We start from the raw sequence: 17758 nt of genomic DNA, 5'->3' as shown, positions 1-17758 counted from the left end.
GGAATTGAAAAGTAGGTACAAAATGTGGTTGTTCATGAGCCGACTATAAAGTCCTTGAAGGTATCATTAGATATTGATAACATTATAAAAGTAAAAATTATCACATTATGGGAAATTTGGGAACTTTTCCAAAGCCTGAAACCTGGGGTCAGTTCACAATTCCCTGCCTTCCTCCCCCTCTGCATCCAGCCTGTCACCAGGCACTGCCTGTCTCCCCTCCTGAACAGGTGTGCTCTCTGGCCCTCCTTCCATCCCCAGCTCTTGCTCTGCATTGGTTGAAGTCCTCATTATCATTTGTCTAGGCTGGTGCAACATTCTGGAATGTAATGTAACTTTGCAGGTAAGTACATGGACTGGGGGGTGGGATTCCAGTTCCAGATTTTCTGCTGACTAGCTGTGCAAGTGGAGCAATTTGTGCACCTCTCTGAGCCTCTGTTTCCTCATATGTGAAGTGAGGATTGTAATAATTCCAACACAGGGGCTTGTAAGTGTAGGGGAGGAATACTATCCTCTATCCTCTAGGTCCTTCTGGCTGGCCTAAGAATTAGATTGACATAACAGGAGAAAATCAGACAAAGCTTTATAGCATGTATACGTGGGAGAAACTCGGGAAAACTGAGTAGCTCACCAGAATGGCCATGGTTGTCAACTTAAATACCATCTTTAGCCAAAGAAAAAAGAGGATGTTGCCGGTAGGGGGAGTCAGTTATGGGAGATTACCAGAAAAGGCACAGTAAACAAGAGTAAGGCTATTATGCAGATTTAAGTCCTTGCCTTCTGCGTTAAGAGTTTTCTAGAGATAAGGTCATTCCCCCTCTTCCTGGTACAGAGAGGGAGACACCTTTACAAATGGAGATTTCCCTTACAAATGTGAATGTCTCTTACAAAGGGTAACTTCTACTTGGTTTTCAGAGCTTTTCCCATGTCTGCAGTTTTTTAAAAATAACCAGCCCAAAATAATCCTCATGACAAAGAGAGACTCATCTTGAGGTGGCAAATTCTGGTCCCCTGCATAAAGCTAAATAAGCTGAGTTAGATGCTGTACACGGGACACAGCAAATCTCAGTTATTGGTCGATATTAAAAGCCTCCTTAACCATCTTCCCTATTTCTAGTCTTGCTACTTTTCTAATTAATTCTCCACACTGCCACTAAGAAGATCTTTATAAAAATGCAAGAATGTTTTTTTCTCCCCACTGTTTAAAAGCTTTTGCTAGTGCTTCATTGACTAAGAGTAAACTAAAAGGTCCTTAACAAGACATACAAGGCTTCTCATGACCTGTGTCCTGCCTACTTGCCCAGCATCATCGTCACTTGATCGTGTGTGTGTTGATTTTTAAAAAATTACAACACCATTAAAAAATTCTAACAAGACAGAAGAGTGTACAAATAAAAGGCTTTATCGGGGCCAGCCCAGTGGTGCAAGTGGTTGGGTGCACGCGCTCTGCTGTGGCGGCCCGGGGTTCGCCGGTTCAGATCCCAGGCGCGCACTGACGCACTGCTTGTCAAGCCATGCTTTGGCGGCGTCCCATATAAAGTGGAGGAAGATAGGCATGGATGTTAGCCCAGGGCCAGTCTTCCTCAGCAAGAAGAGGAGGATTGGCAGATGTTAGCACAGGGCCAATCTTCCTTACAAAAAAAAAAAAAGGCTTTCTCTCTGCCAGTTCCCCTCTCTAGGTGAGCTACTCAAAATAATTTAGTGTGGACACTTGCAGACTTGTACGTGTGTAGTTAGGTGGATGTGTGACTGATGTTCCTATACGTAGTTGTGTTTTCCTGGTCTGGTGCTTCCTTTGTCTGTATCAGTTCATCATGGCCATCAGGCCACCTCTGCAGATGCAGCTCTGTGTGCTTTTTTAACAGCTGCATTGTATTCCATTGCATTGAGTTGGTTTTCTCTCCAACTACAATTATTTTTGTATATGCTGTTGGGGTAGGAATATAATTCAACTTTTTCCCCAGATGGATAGTCATGTGTCCTGTTGCCATTTATCTTTACTCTCCGGGTTTATAATGCCACCTTTATTCTATATCAAAATCCCGTAGATGGGGGTATGGCACTCTCCATGGCACTGTTTCCAAACTTTTGGCATCTGGGGGTCATTCAATGGCCATGTAGCACATAGTCAGACCCCCAATTTAAAATATTTTAAAAGCTCATAAGTTCTAATTTTAAAATAAATGTTTGAGGGCCAGCCAGGTGGCGTAGTGGTTAAGTTCTCATGCTCCACTTCTGTGGCCTGGGGTTTGCGGCTTTGGATCCCGGGCGTGCACTGACGCACCACTTGTTAAGCTATGCTGTGGCGGCCTCCCATATAAAGTAGAGGAAGATGGGCACAGATGTTAGCTCAGGCCCAATCTTCCTCAGCAAAAAGGAGGATTGGCAACAGATGTTACCTCAGGGCTAATCTTCCTCTCACACACACACACACACACACACACACACACACACACACACACAAAGTTTAAGAATTATGAAGTCTTCAGTCAGTGAGCAGGATAGTGTTGCTTATCACCTTTCATAATGATCCAGCATCGTGGCTACTTGCCCGTACACTAAAACCAGACACACACTGTGGTCTCGGACATGTTACATAACCTCTTGTACCCCAATTTCCTCACCTGTAAAATGTGCATAACAACACCTATTTGAAAGAGTTTTTATGCTGATTTAATAAAGTCATATTTGTGAAGTGCTTTGTGAACTCTGGGCAGTATCTGGCCCAGAGTTAAGTGCTGTATACGTGCTTCTTGGGTAAAAGACAACTATCTGTACAGGGCCTCTGTAGCCATTCCTTCTCGCTCCGCCTCCTTCATTTCTGTTTAATGAGAAAGTGGTATCTAGCCATCATAGGTTGTTAGCTGTGATATCAAGTGTTTGGTGGTTCTTCAGATAGATCTTGATTGTCCTGGATATTCAGATCAAACAAAAACCCAGATTCCTTTTGTTTCGTCAAATGCTAAATTGACAAGGATATCCACTGAAAGCCTGGCGGGTTGATTCTACTTTAGAGAGAACTGCAAATGCCTTTGTAACTTTCTCTTGGGTTGTATTTGTCTCAGGAAACTGTTTCTTTCTTTTTTTTTTTTTTTTGCCTCCCCAAAGCCCCAGTACATAGTTGTGTATCATAGTTGTAGAGTTGTAGCTCTTCTATGTGGGACGCCACCTCAGCATGGCTTGGTAAACGGTGAGTAGGTCTGCGCCCAGGATCTGAATCAGTGAACACCTGGCCACGGAAGCGGAGCACTTGAACTTAACTGCTACGCCACCAGGCCTGCCCAGGGAAGCTGTTTCCTTGTGTTCCCTTCTGCAGTATTTGATTTATTTTTTTACACCACCAGTAACATGATTGATTTTTTTTTCCCACTGAGTAAAGCAAATCCTCAAGTGTTGACAAAGAGTTAAATTCCCTGTGGCTAAGCTGTTTATATCATAATTTGCCTACATAAGACTTCCTGATATCTCACCTTTCACGTTTAAAATTATGACATTTCAGCCTTGGAGATACACATTGAAGATAATTTAAGATTTTGAAGATATTGCTGAGATAAACCAGTTAAGCAGGCTGTTGAACTCAATGACAATGGTCTTTGATGTTATAAGAAATTTTATCAACTGCGTATAAAATTCCCATGAACATCTTTCCCTTTGACAGCCATCATGTGAAGGTTGGAAATCAGAGCCCTGTGGTCCTTGGCCAGTCTTTGCATAGCATGCTAAAAATCTGTGCCTTAGTGGCTGTGGTTCCTTTTCATGCCCAATTTCCCCCATTTCTTTCAATATTGAATTAAGATCAGGAAAATATCGTTGACTGCCTGCTCTTGCCTATGAATAAAATAGAATGCCTGTGGGCATTCGGATGGAGTGTTCCCCTTGGCGTAGCAGCACTCTTCTGTCACACGCATCCAGCTGATGCTCCTGTGCTGAGGGCCACTGACCATCTGCCGTCTGCAGAGTGGCTCACAAAATTGTCATTACAAACTTAATCTCTTTGCTCTTATAATGGAGTTCTCAGTGATAAACAGAGGAAAATGTTGTCTGGAATTTCTCACTTGTATCTACTAAGTGTCCAAGAGCTGTTCACAGTGCACGTTTGTGACTTCATCCATCTACAGAGCAAAGATCTGCTGGCACACATGTGATAATCTGACATATTGCATTTCATAAAGGAATTTTGCCAATAACCTGTCTGCTTTTCTCTAGGCATGGTGTTTTGTTTTTGTTTGTGTTGTTTTTCCTACTGTTCTGACTCATTTTATTTTTAAACAATAGTATAAACTTTGTACCTGCTTTTGCTATGAGGTATGGAACTTGGAATAATTCTTCATCATTAGTGACACAATTCATCAATTTCATACTAGAAAGCATTCTTTTGCAACTGTTCTGGGAAAAGAAAGTGACAAAATGAAACAACTTCTGTACCCAAGAGCACTTAGCGCTTCCTTGGACTGGTCCTTGAGGCCTTCCTTGGCCTCGAGCCAGGTTTTGTCTTCCCTCTTTTGTTGCCACCTCTGTCTCCTTATGTGGAACAAACAGTTGGCAGGTTTTTGGGAGACTTGGGTCCCTAGTTATACTGTGCTACTAAACTGTTGTGTGACCTTGAGAGAGAGTTGTGTGACCTTGAGAGAGAGTCTCTTTACCTCTCTGAGGTTGAGTTTGTTTATCTGTAAAAGTTTTTTTCAGGTGTACAAACCTTATGATTTTTTGTGACTGAATTTAATGGGTTTATTGTTTGATTTAAGTGTGATTCTTGTTCCCATTTTTATCATAAAATATAATTTTATAAGAACAGCTATTAATTATGTTTATAAAATGTAAGATTTTTAGAAAGGAAAAAAACCCTTAAATCGCCTATGAATAAACCATTAAACAGAAAAGAGATTGATGAAAGGCAGTGATATTTCTCACTAAGTATTGCCTTTCAGATTGTTAAAATGAGTGTTTTGTTTTTCCTCTGACACCCTCTAAAGAATGCTGTGGCTGTTTTAGCCATATAGCATTCCTTGCAACATTAAATAAAGCTCCCAAATGTTCAACTGAGAAGCCATTTTGAAATACTGACAAAAGTAACATTGATCTTCCTAACTCCCGCTGTGAATTATTGCCTGTGTCTTGAATTTATCATTCGTGTATGATAAGAGGGTATAGTCTGCTTCATATTATACTGTTTCCTCCCCATACTCAATTTTGTATCTTTCAGTTTGGTTGAAACATGAAAAATGTTCTCTCAATTTCTACAGCTGCTTAAATTTCCTTTCAGCATTATTCATATACTACCCCCTTGGTCTATCTTTCCCTTTTGCTTTCTTGTCAGTGGTGTGTGTGTGCCTTTGTATGTATGTGTGGTGCCTTTGAAGTTAACTGGGGAATCTCAAAGCAGTGAACAGGAGGCAGTCCCACAAACTTGTTAAACAGTCTGCTGGAAAACAAAGTGGATGTGAAAAGAGGCTGGGAGAGTGAAACACACACATGACATTTATTTTTGTAGAAATAAAATATTCCTGAGAAATCATTCATTCTTGCCATTTCATTTTTGAGTTTTGTCATCTTTTAAGCTTCTCCTTGGAAGCTTCTAAAATGATCTGTGAATGTAAGAAAGTTTTTAACAAGATTTTACAAGCCAATACATCAAGATTTTTAAACAATTTCATGTTCATGTAAAAAAGGCATGCACCCAAGTATAATAGAAGGTTGAATAAACTATCATACCTGCACACAGGGGAGTACAATACAGCTGTAAAAAAGAATGTGGACAATCACTATGACCTGACAGGGAACGGTTTCCAGGAGACATTAGGAAGTGAAAAAAGCCAAGTGCAAAACAGCATGTACAGTGTGTTGCCTTTGTGTAAGAAAGAAGGGAAAAATAAGAAAAATCATGTACATAACTATTTATTTTTACAGAAAGACACCTAGGAAGGATAAACTAGAAAACAGTAAGGTTGATTACCTACAAGAGGTGGAATGGGGGGCTAGGATATAAGAGGAAGAGACGCTTCTCTGAGTACCTTTAGTATAGCTTTAACTTTTGGAATCATGTTAATATTCTATGTATTAAAAAATAAAAATAAATCAGTAAGGATAGAAACAAATGAACTTAGCTGTACTTCAGATGAATACAATAACTGCACTGAAGAGAGAGAGAAAAAAGGAATGAATCCAAGTAGTTTATGAACATAGTTTTTAAGTATATACCCCATTCATGGATGGCAGAGGCGGGAGGGAAAATTGCAAACAAATCCTGAACTCTTTTTGTAGGTTTGTTAACTATAGTAGTGGGGGTAAACCAGTTCTGAAACTATAATAGATATGCTATAGGATTTAGTACATAAGTAAATGTGTTGATCTTGTTGGAGGAGAAATACAAATATGGATGGAAAAAGGCAGAATGAGCCCTTGGGGAGGGATATCCTGAGAAGGACACAACATCACCCATGTAGTATTCTGGCAAAAAATGTGTAACCTGAATTGAATTGTGAGGAAACAAGACAAATCCAAAATCAGGAACTTTCTATTTAAGAAAATGGAGGGAGGAAAAGACTATGTTCTTAGAAAATGTCAATGTTATGAAAGACAAAGAAATGCTATGGAAAATGTTCCAGATTAAGGGAGACTAAAGAGACATGTTGACTAAATTTAATATCTGACCCTAGACGGGATCCTGTTCTGGAAGGGGAAAATGTTATAAAGTACATGGTTGGATAAGTTGGAAAAATTGGAATATGAATGGAAGATTAGTTAACAGAGTTGTATAAATTTACAGAAGTTGATAACTGAACTATGGCTATGTAATAGAATGTTCCTATTCTTAGGGAAAATACACTGCACTTAGGGAAGAATATTTAGGATTTCATGGTAAGTAAGGGGATCTCAAATGGTTCAGAAAAAAAATGATCTGTACATGTATTTGTATACGTCTGTCTATGTGTACATACACAGACATATGAGAGAGGGGAAGCAAATGATAAAGGAATGAGGTAGAATGTTTACAAATAAATCTAGGCAAAGGCTGTACATATTCTCTGTACTGTTTTGTTCTTGCAACTTTTTTTTAAGTTTGGTATTATTTCCAAATGAAAAGATTTTTTTCAGAAGAATAAATTTCACCCTAAAAATAGGCATTCACATGTTAAGCCGTAATACATAGTAATACAATTAGTGATTAAAAAGCAGCTCTAGATCTAATAGAACTAGATTGTAATCATTATTTTCCCTTAGTATATTTATAAGTTTATATGCAATTAAGAATAAATTGAGTAGTAATATTGAATCTGCGTGGCACTGTCTGCTTGAAACTAATAATAATTCAGCAAGGTTGTGGGAAACAAGACCAGTATTAAAGAAAATAATGGGAACAAATTAGAAAGTCTATTGTAAAAAAAAAATCTGTTTACAATAGCAATAAACATTAAAAGGGACACAGAAATAAATATAACAAAGCATTTTTGAAGTCTGTGAAAATTTAACAAACATTTTGGACAAACAAAAATGATTAGATTGAATGGAGGGGAAACAAGTTTCTGATTAGAAAACTCAATATGGTAAAGATTGTTCTCCAGATAGCAAGACTCATTATTAAGCAAGTAAGACAATGTCATATAGGCAAATGTACCAATGAACAGAATAAAAAGGCCAGAACTAGACCCACAAATATGTAGAAACGTGGTATAACAGAGGTAGCTTTGCAGATCAATGGAAGTAGAGACTACTCAAAAAAAAATTTTTTTTTTTTTTGTGAGGAGATCAGCCCTGTGCTAACAGCTGCCAATCCTCCTCTTCTTTTGCGGAGGAAGACTGGCCCTGGGCTAACATCTGTGCCCATCTTCCTCCACTTTACATGGGACGCCGCCACAGCATGGCTTGCCAAGCAGTGCGTCGGTGCGTGCCAAGGATCCGAACCGGCGAACCCTGGGCCGCTGCAGCGGAGCACGCGCACTTAACTGCTTGCGCCGCTGGGCCGGCCCCCCAGAAAATTTTTTTTGAATTATTTGTTCTCCATGTGAAAACATAGACCCTTACCTCACACCATAGAAAAAATCAATTACAGTTGCATTGTAGGTTTAAATATGAAGAACAAAAACTTTAAAAGAACATGAGGAGAATATCTGTGTAACTTTAGGGTTGCGAGGGATTTCATTGGCTAGATGTGCAAACTGTACAGTAAATAGTTGGTATATTTTACTAAATTAAAATAAAAAATTCTCTACAGCAAAGTTATAAACAAAGTGAAGAGCCAAGTCACAGACTGGGAATAGGTAAGCATAGTAAACCAAGGACTGTTTCCAGAGGACAGAAAGAGCTCCTTCAGATCATTAAGGAAAAGTGGCCAAAGAAATACATCGGGAGTTCACAGGACATATAATTTCTCACATGAACTGTTTCAAAGCACATTAAAATGATCCAACCATCTTTGAGGGCCAAATATTTAAGAGCAGCCTTCTATCTGTAGCTATATTACCAAGCTTCCAAACCGGTGCAGTAAGTCATTGGTTGTCAGCGTATCCACACCATGTGTTCTAATATCAAATTGTGAAGATATTTCAGTGGCTATTGTTATATCATGAAATTGCATAGCACCAGTCCTTTCCGGAGCATGAAAATGGTTTTCAGGTTGGAATGAAATTAGAAGGCTTTGACCCCTGACATCCATCTGTATTTTGTGTGCTTTCTGTAGCTGAGGTAAGAGATGGTGTTATTGTCTTGGGCTAACTGCACAGTGACAGAAGAGAATTTTCTAGAGAAGAATGAATTTGAGTACTTTCTGTTATAAACAAGTTCTCAGTAAATTACGGGTTTATTTTAGTCAGTGATGGGTAAAATACGTTTCTTAATGAATTTTTTTCTTCTCTGAAGATTAATTTTCTAATAAGTCCTTTATGACTAGTAGTTACTCTTGATTTAATTGATAAATAAGTTTCCACCTGAGGTTGATAACAATCAGTGAATCCCACAATGCTGCTTTTGTCTGTTAAAAGAGACATAATGAAGTTTTAGCTGAACTAATGAGAAACGTATATGAAAAATATTCATGCACATGAATTATATGTTTATATAAATACATGCATTTTATGAAAATTATATAGAGTGAAGAGCCACTGATGAAAGTAAGTGGCTTATAAAATGTAATATTTACTAAACATTTTATATTATTAAATGGATAAAAGCCCTCTATATTTTTAATAACATCAATCATAGAAAATACTATTCACTTAATTTACTGACTGATTATAATTGTTAAACTTGTATAGCATGCCTAAAGGACATATTTCTCAGACTGTTTTATTATTTCCTTTATTGAGTATGCTAGATCCATATGTTAGACTTGAAATAAGGTCGTACCCATTTTGGTTTTGCTCTGTGCTTTAGCTTACACTGTCTTGGGACATGAATCCAAGCCAGACAGTAGGAGATGGGGTTTCTGAAAGGAATATTTGATAGGCATTGAATGAATAAATAAATTCATTGATTAATGGATATGTAAATTGACCTCAGATTTCTAGACTGAGTAAAAGGATAATTTTTTTGCCGAAAAAAATTCTGGATACCTGAAAGTTACTGTGTATTTTGTCATCACTTTGTCTTATTCAGATGTCATCTATAAATTTGTTCTCTAATACAAGCACATTTTAATGGAAGGATTGGTTTATGTATGTTGATGGCTCTGACAGAATATATGAATATTTTGTTAATTTTGTGTACACTTCAAATACATGACACAATGAATGATTGCAAACATTCCATTTTGCAGGTGTGTGGTTACTGTCTAAGACTTCATTTTGATGGTTATTTAGGCTGCTACGATTTTTGGACCAATGCTGCTTCCCCTGGCATTCATCCAATAGGGTGGTGTGAAAAGACCACACATGAATTGCACATCCCTAAGGGTAAGTCAGGATGGAAAGAGAGTTAGTTCTATTTCAACACATTTCATGAAATCCTAACAGGAGAGCCTGGTGTGAATTGATTTTCAAAATGAAAGTTTCATCCACGAAAAGCAGTAAGACTACAGGATATTTCTTAGAAATAAATATATATCTTTAAAAGAAAAGCCTCAATGATTAAGGTCAAATATTCTGATAAGGTACCTAGGGCAGAAATAAATTGGATGAGAGCATTTTATTTTATGTAAAGTTTATTAAGCCTCATAAAGAATGAAGAAACTAATGTTTAAATCATTGTTGGAATGAAAGATTTCCCTTAATGATATTTCACTTAATCCGTGAGAAAACTTGATTCACTGTATATCATTTGTTTCAAACAAATCATGGAGAAGAGTGAACTATGAAAGAGAAAACAATTTCACCATCAATTTTGTTTTGGTGGGAATTAAAAATCTCATCTTTGCCTTTTGCTATGTGCTGGAGGATCCTGGGACTGGCACATGTGACTGAACTGACTTTTATTTGCTGTGTGCTAGTGAGGAGAGCATTTGGTCAGTTGAGATGCCGATGACCCATTTCCTTGCACAGCTGACTCTGTATAAGGTCTCCAGCTTGGATGTTAGACTATTTGATGACTGTTGCAACATCTGGAGGTAGTATATCACCCTTGTATTCTTTTTTTTTTTTTTTACAGTTTTATTTATTTATTTATTTATTTGTGAGGAAGGTCAGCCCTGAGCTAACATCCATGCTAATCCTCCTCTTTTTGCTGAGGAAGACTGGCTCTGAGCTAACATCTATTGCCAATCCTCCTCCTTTTTTTTTTTTCTCCCCAAAGCCCCAGTAGATAGTTGTATGTCATAGTTGCACATCCTTCTAGTTGCTGTATGTGGGACGTGGCCTCAGCATGGCCGGAGAAGCCATACATCGGTGCACGCCGGGCACCGATGCTCCCACCGAACCCAGGCTGCCAGTAGCGGAGCGTGCGCACTTAACCGCTAAGCCATGGGGCCGGCCTCTCATCCTTTTATTCTTAGTAATCAACTCAAGGTGTCTTTTGGGATCCTCCCCTGAGACTAATGGCAGAGCCCCCTAAGATTGAAGGATTTCAGGGAAGCTGGTGACAGCTCTTTCATTAAGTAGGTATTTATGGAGCCCAAACTATGCGCAGGCCCTAGGGATGGAGCAGTGGACAAAATGAACCATCTCTGTCTTCATGGGGCTTTCATTCGAGAGGGGTGAAGAAGAGTAAAGATGAAGAGACAGTGTGAAGCAGTGACAGGCTGGAGGACAGAGAACAGTTCCAGGGATGCTCTTTCACTTAGCGTGGTGAAGACAGCCTGAGAACGTGACGTCTGTCAGATACGTGGGTGAAACGTGGCCACCTGGGTAGGAGTGCACATCAGAGGGAAAGCAAGAGTCAACGCCGGGGCAGGGTGTGCTTGGTGCTGGAGGGGACTCACAGGAGAGGAAGGTGGCTGGAGCTGAGAAGCAAGGGCCAGAAGCTAGGAGATGAGGTTAGAGATGTAGCCATGGCCTTGAAGGCTGTGAAGGAGTTTGACTTACATTGTAAGTTTAACACGCAATCAGAAAATATTTATTGAGTCCATCTTATTTGAGCCAGCTCTGCGTGAGTCACTTTGGGGTAAATGGATGGGAAGCTAAGGCATTTTTTAACGGGAAACCTGTAAAGATATGGAGCAGAAAGCTGGAGGTGCCAGTGGCCTTTGGATCGTGGGGGGTTTCTGTAATTTACCCCAAGTGTCTGGCACCCTGGAGTGTTGCACCGTCAGGACCTCTGATGGTCTTGGTGATACGGCTTCTTCAGGAGTGATGATGGACGCAGTAACTTTTGTCTCCTCTCTTTGCCCATTTTGGAAAGCATTAATGGGAGACGAGACTCCCATCAAGCCACCAGGGTATCAATTCCATATCTCAATGAATTTTAAAAATTTTTAGGGAGTGAGTGACATGCATGATGGGAAATCACACTCAACAGTTTTGAATTTCATACATTAAAAAACATTGAAATAATTTAGAGATTTTAATTTAAATCTTTTGTGGTCTGCTAAAGGACATTGAATTTATGGCAGAAGACTGAATAAGAATAATGTATTTAATATGAACATGGTTACATCTTGTGGGTATTTTGAGTAATCTGTACTTTTTTTTAGGTTATAGAAAAGATAAATGTTTTTGGATGGATTACTTGAAGGCCCGCAGATTGCAAAATGCTCCCAAGAAATTATTCAGAAACACAAGTTGTATGAGTATTTTCTTCCTCACTATAAATCATATTTTTCCTTGAGCTTAAATTTCTTAAAATTCACAATTTCTTAAAATTCGACAGGAAGAGCCCTTCCTCGGGGTGTGTGGTGACCAGGGAAGATGTTGCTGAAGGTCGCTTCCTGGTGCACTTTGACAGTCGGGATGACAGCTGCGATTACTGGTGAGACACCACCTGCGTTTTGTTTTCATGTGTTCACGTCTGGTGTTAAGAATTTCTTTTCATTCCAGGGCTGCCGCTGTTCTTGCTGTTCCTACAGCAGCACGCACCAGGCATCGCGCGCCGCCTGCTCGCCCCGGCCTGCGCACGTGGCGGGATTGGGGAGCCCGGGCACTGGCTCCTGCGCGGGGGGCCGCGCGCCGCCTGCTCGCCCCGGCTGACCCGCCCGGCGCCTCACGGGGTCGGGTCCAGTTCCCAAGGGAGGCGTCGCTGTGAAGAGGAGGTAAAGAACTTGCAGTACTTCTTTGCCTGAAAAACGTTGAACTTGGCCTGTCATACTTTTAAAAGGGAAGATTCAGGGAGAAGGGAGTGAGTTGTTCGAAAGCCTGTGGGGAGCAGAGAAAATGTGTACTCTAATGCTGTTCCACTAACACCCCACGAGTTTGTTTTTGTTTTGTTTTTTATATACAGATATCGGATTATAATATTGTACAGCTGAGACCTATATAATGTTATAAACCACTATTACCCCAATAAAAGAATTTAAAAATTAATTAATTATTTAAAAAACTAACTGCATGAGTTAAAAAGGTTTTCTGGGTAAAAACCTGAAATAATGAAGAGGGCATGGCAAAAATAATTTTTGTAGTGTTTCTTCACAGTATGTACTGGATAACTGGCAAGTGCCTACCTCTGGCCGTGGTTCTTCATGTACATAAAGGGGGCCCTGTTTTCTTCTCTGAACTAAGGAGCAGAGCATAGATTAATTGTTGTATGTATCTTGGGTAGAATAGTCTGGGTTCCTTGAAAAGGAGAGGGAGGAAATGCGTAGTCCTGTGGAGTCTGATCAGCCTGTCCTGTGAAAGTTTGGACTGGCCTGTTAATGTTGTCCCTTGCTGCCAGCAAGAAGTGGTAGACGACGTTTATTAAGATGTTCACTCTTTGGGGATATCACTGGCAGTTCAGGTCTTGCTCAAACACTTTTTTTATACTTTTAAAGTTTAAGAAGGTATGTAAAAGATAAGTTTGGTCACTCTGCTTACAAAATACAGGACTAAAAATTACTTCTAATTTTCTTTAGCTGTAAAATTATATTTTAACTATGAAGTAATATTTTTCATGGTGTCTCTTAATATCCAGAATGGTCATTACTCTTGGGTTCTTTCTCTGGCATTGAGTAATATGGGATCTAAAATGGAATCCTGTTTTTCCAGGTGTGGTGTAAACAGTCCTTACGTCCAGCCGGTTGGTTGGTGTCAGGGGAATGAAAGCACTGTGGTAGCACCCCAAGGTGAGGGGACTGGCTGAGTGTTCTTTGGAGTCATTCCTGTGTGGCTGGCAATGCTCATTCTTATTTTTGTTTATGCAATCCACATTTCAATGCAAGCTGTATGATAAAAATACTAGACAACATTCTGTTGACCACCAAGTGACCCAAATGTCTGAAATCTGCATGTTCTTCACCATAATGAAAATGGATTGTGTTTGTAAAGATGTATTAGGCAGCAATTAAAAAAAAGTTGCTAAAATTTTTTTAATCCAACGAAATGAGTACCAATGCTGTAGACTGATGTTTGAAACTAGCTATTTCCAGTGACGTAATTTATAACTTAATTAATTAATTGAACCATAAGATTATTAAATGTGGAAATTGAAGTTAAATGTAGTAATATAGAAATGTAAGAGGTGAGAATTAACAGTGCGTCTCCGGACTTGCCAGGCCCTTTCACCAAACCAGCCCAATAGCACAGCTGAACACCAGTGTAGGGATTCTTCCTGGGTTTTTTTCGTTATAGTAATATTAAATATTTAGAGACTTGCTCTATCAAATCGCTGTTTTTTAATTTTAAAATGAATTAGATATAGTGACTTTGTAATCTTAGTGTTTTTAAAACAAGTTTCTAGGAGAAATCTTTTCTTTCAATAAAAAATGTAAAAGAAGAAATGTAGAGTGAGGAACGTGTCATTCTAGAATGGAGCAGATGTTTAACCTTTTACTTTGAATGATTCTGGAATTTTGCTGTTTTTTAATCTTTTTTTCCCTTTAAATATAGAGAAATATTAGAATTTCTCATCAAATTCTTGAATTCGGTGAAAAAAAATTCAAGAATTAAAAACAATCAACAAGCCAAACAAAACAAAACAAAACCAAATAAGAAAACCATAACCTATTCAAAAATATCCAATTAGTCTAGGAAGGTGTTATAAAATAAATAACATCTTCTGAAATTCTGATTTTGACATGCAGACAGATTTAGGGTTGTTTGTTCTATTTTTCTGTAAAACTGGCTAAAGCCAACTTTATAGAATAATGTTCTTTAGGATGCGGTGAAATGTTTGTCGGATCTCAGAATATATGGTTTGAGTTGGTGTGCCTGGAGACACAGCACAGCCGCTTTCCCGTTTTCCTCTGGTGAGGTAACTTCTTTGCTGCTTCCAGCGTGTTCTCACTGGACCTCACGGGTAGATTCAGTGTTTCCGTGCACTGCCCTGTCTCTAGGTGCCGTGTGAGTCCACAAGCAATCTGTGCAGCTCGGTAGGAAGTTGATGTCTAGATCCCTGACAGCATTAACAAGACCTGAGGACTGAGGGGAGCAAACCTCCCACACCCCAGGTCAGGCTGAGGCTTAAGGCCCTGCTCAATGGGAACAGGAAGCTGTTTAGTTCATCAAGTCAATAAGCTAACAACAGAACTCAACCTAGACTTGCAGCTTTCACCATAGAATTGATTGGTTATATAAACGTCACCACGCCGAAATCTGAGCGATAGTTTTAGCCATAGACTAATTTAGTGATTATCTTCACTTCAGGGTCAAGTTATCTTCTCTAAGAGTTAAGTTTAAAATTCTGAGGAGATTTTGTCATGATATACAATGTTTAAATTAGAATCTTCCAATTAATCTACCGCTAAACCTCACACACTTGTTAGTATTCCTTTTACAAACTAAAGAATGGTTTATACACTAAAATACGGGCTCCCCAGCCCCAATTCATATAAGTACTTTGTTTCTCTGTAGTAAATTCCTCATCTGCTCTTTGTTTTCTATTGAGATGTAATTCACATACTATAAATTTCACGCTTTTAGTGTGCAGTTCAGTGGTTTTTAAGTATATTCCAGAGGTAAAATCATCACCACTATCTATTGCAGATTTTCATCGCCCCAAAAAGAATATCCCCCGTACCCACTGGCAGTCACTCCTCATTCTCTCCTCCCTCTCAGGCCAAGGCAACAACTAATCTACTTGCTGTCTCTGTGGATTTGACTATGCTGGACACTTCATGTAAATGGAATCATACAATATGTTGCCTTTTGTGTCTGCTTCTTTCACTTAGCATAATGTTTTCAGGGTTCGTGTTGTAGCATATATCAGTATTTCATTCCTTTTTATTTACAAATAATATTCCAGTGTATGGATATACTCCGTTTCGTTTATGCATTCAATAGTTGATAGGCATTTGGTTTTTTTCACTTTTTGACCATTATGAATGATGCTGCTGTGAACTTTCACGTATGTTTTTGAGTGAACATATGTTTTTATTTCCCTTGGGTATAATGCTAGAATTTCTCAGTCATAAGGTAACTCTGTGTTTGAGGAATTGGCAAACTATTTTCCAAAGCGGCTGCATATTTTACATTCCCTCTAGCTATGTATGAGAATTCCAATTTCTCTACATCCTGACTAACATATTATTGTCTATCTTTCTTATTACAGCCATCCTATTGGGTGTGAAATGGTATCTCATTGTGGTTTTGATTTGCATTTCTATAATGACTAATGATCTTGAGCATTGTTTCATGTGGTTATTGGCTTTTGTGTATCTTCTTTCAAGAAATAATTCAAATCCTTTGCCCATTTTTTAATTGAGTTCTTTGTCTTATTATTATTGAGTTGTAAGACTTCTTTGTTTGGATATTAGACCCTGTTGTCTTTTTCACTTTTTGATAGTTTCTTTTAAAGTGCGAAAGTTTTTAATTTTGATTAAGTCCAATTTATCTGTTTTTTCTTTTGTTGTTGTGCTTTTGGTGTCTACGAAATTATTGCTTAATCTTAGGTCACAAAGACTTGTCACAAAAGACTATTCTTTCCCCATTGATTGGTCTTGGCAAATTTATCAAAAATCAGTTGACCATAAGTGTATGAGTTTATTTTTGGATTCTCAATTCTATTCCATAGGTCTATTATGTCTGTCCTTATGACAGTACCACACTATCTTGATTATTGTAGCTTTGTAGTAAATATTGAAAATGGAAAGTGTGTCTTCCAACTCTGTTTTTCCTTTTCAAGATTGTTTTGACTATTCTGAGTCCCTTGTATTTCCATATGAATTTTACAATTAGCTTGTCAAAAAAAGCCAAGTGGGACTTTGATATAGATTGCTTTGAATCTGTAGATCTATTTGAGAAGCATTACCATCTTAAAAATATTAAGTTTTCTAGGCCATGAACACAGGATGTCTTTCCATTTATTTAGGTCTTCTTTAATTTCCTCCAATGATATCCTGTAGTTTTCAGTCTACAGTCTTGCACTTACTTTATTAAATTTGTTCCTAAGCATTCTATTCTTTTTTTAATGGAGGTGAAATTCACATAATATGCAATTAACCATTTTAAAATGTACAGTTCAGTGGTAGTATATTCATAAGGTTATGCAACCACCAGGTCTCTCTAATTTCAAAACTTTTTCATCACTCTGTAAAAGCATCCTGTACTTATTAAGTAGACACTCCCCGCTGCCTGCCTCCTTCCATCCTCTGGTAACCTCTAATCTGCTTTCTATGGATTTGCCTATTCTGGATATATTATATAAAAGGAATCATACAATACATGACCTTTTGTGTCTGGCTTCTTTTACTTAGCGTAATGTTTTCAAGGTTCATCCAAGTCGTAGTATGTATCAGTAGTTTGTTGCTTTTTATGGCGAAATACTACTCCTTTGTATGTATACACCACAATTTGTTTATCCATTCATCTGTTGATAGGCGTTTGATCTGTTTGTACTTTTGGCTGTTATGACTAATGCTACTATTAGCATTCATGTATAGTTTTCTGCGTGGACAGATGTCTTCGTTTCCTTGGAGATATACCTAGGAGAGGAATTGCTAGGTCATATGGTAATTCTATGTTTAACGTTTTGAGGAACTGACAAACTGTTTTCCGAAGTACCTGTGCCATTTTACAGTCCCAATAGCAATGTTCCTATTTTTCATCATCCTTGTCAACACTTGTTATTTTCTGTTTTCTTAATTAAAACTATCCTACTGGGTATGAAGCGGTATCTCATTATAGTTTTGATTTGCATTTCTCTGAAGATCCGTGATGTTGAATATCTTTTCTTGTGGTTATTGGCCATTTGTATATCTTTCAAGAAATATCAAATCCTTTGCCCATTTTTTAAATTGGGTTGGATTTTTATTATTTATGTATTATTT

The 17758-nt window shown here is 38.4% G+C and overlaps 1 protein-coding gene across 1 annotated transcript in view; it reads left to right on the top strand.

The window, feature by feature from the left end:
• L3MBTL4 (L3MBTL histone methyl-lysine binding protein 4) overlaps positions 1-17758 on the top strand; it is a 342274-nt gene that overhangs the window by 42499 nt on the left and 282017 nt on the right. Inside the window, 5 exon segments of the mRNA XM_058556539.1 lie at positions 8575-8679; positions 9749-9884; positions 12056-12163; positions 12204-12330; positions 13542-13618. Of these exon segments, the coding sequence (XP_058412522.1) occupies positions 8575-8679; positions 9749-9884; positions 12056-12163; positions 12204-12330; positions 13542-13618 (553 nt within the window).

Source organism: Diceros bicornis, chromosome 16 (assembly GCF_020826845.1).
Source record: "Diceros bicornis minor isolate mBicDic1 chromosome 16, mDicBic1.mat.cur, whole genome shotgun sequence".
Taxonomy (NCBI): Eukaryota; Metazoa; Chordata; class Mammalia; order Perissodactyla; family Rhinocerotidae; genus Diceros; species Diceros bicornis.
The sequence above is the reverse complement of the archived record's forward strand: the minus strand, read 5'-3'. Positions and strand labels throughout refer to the sequence as shown.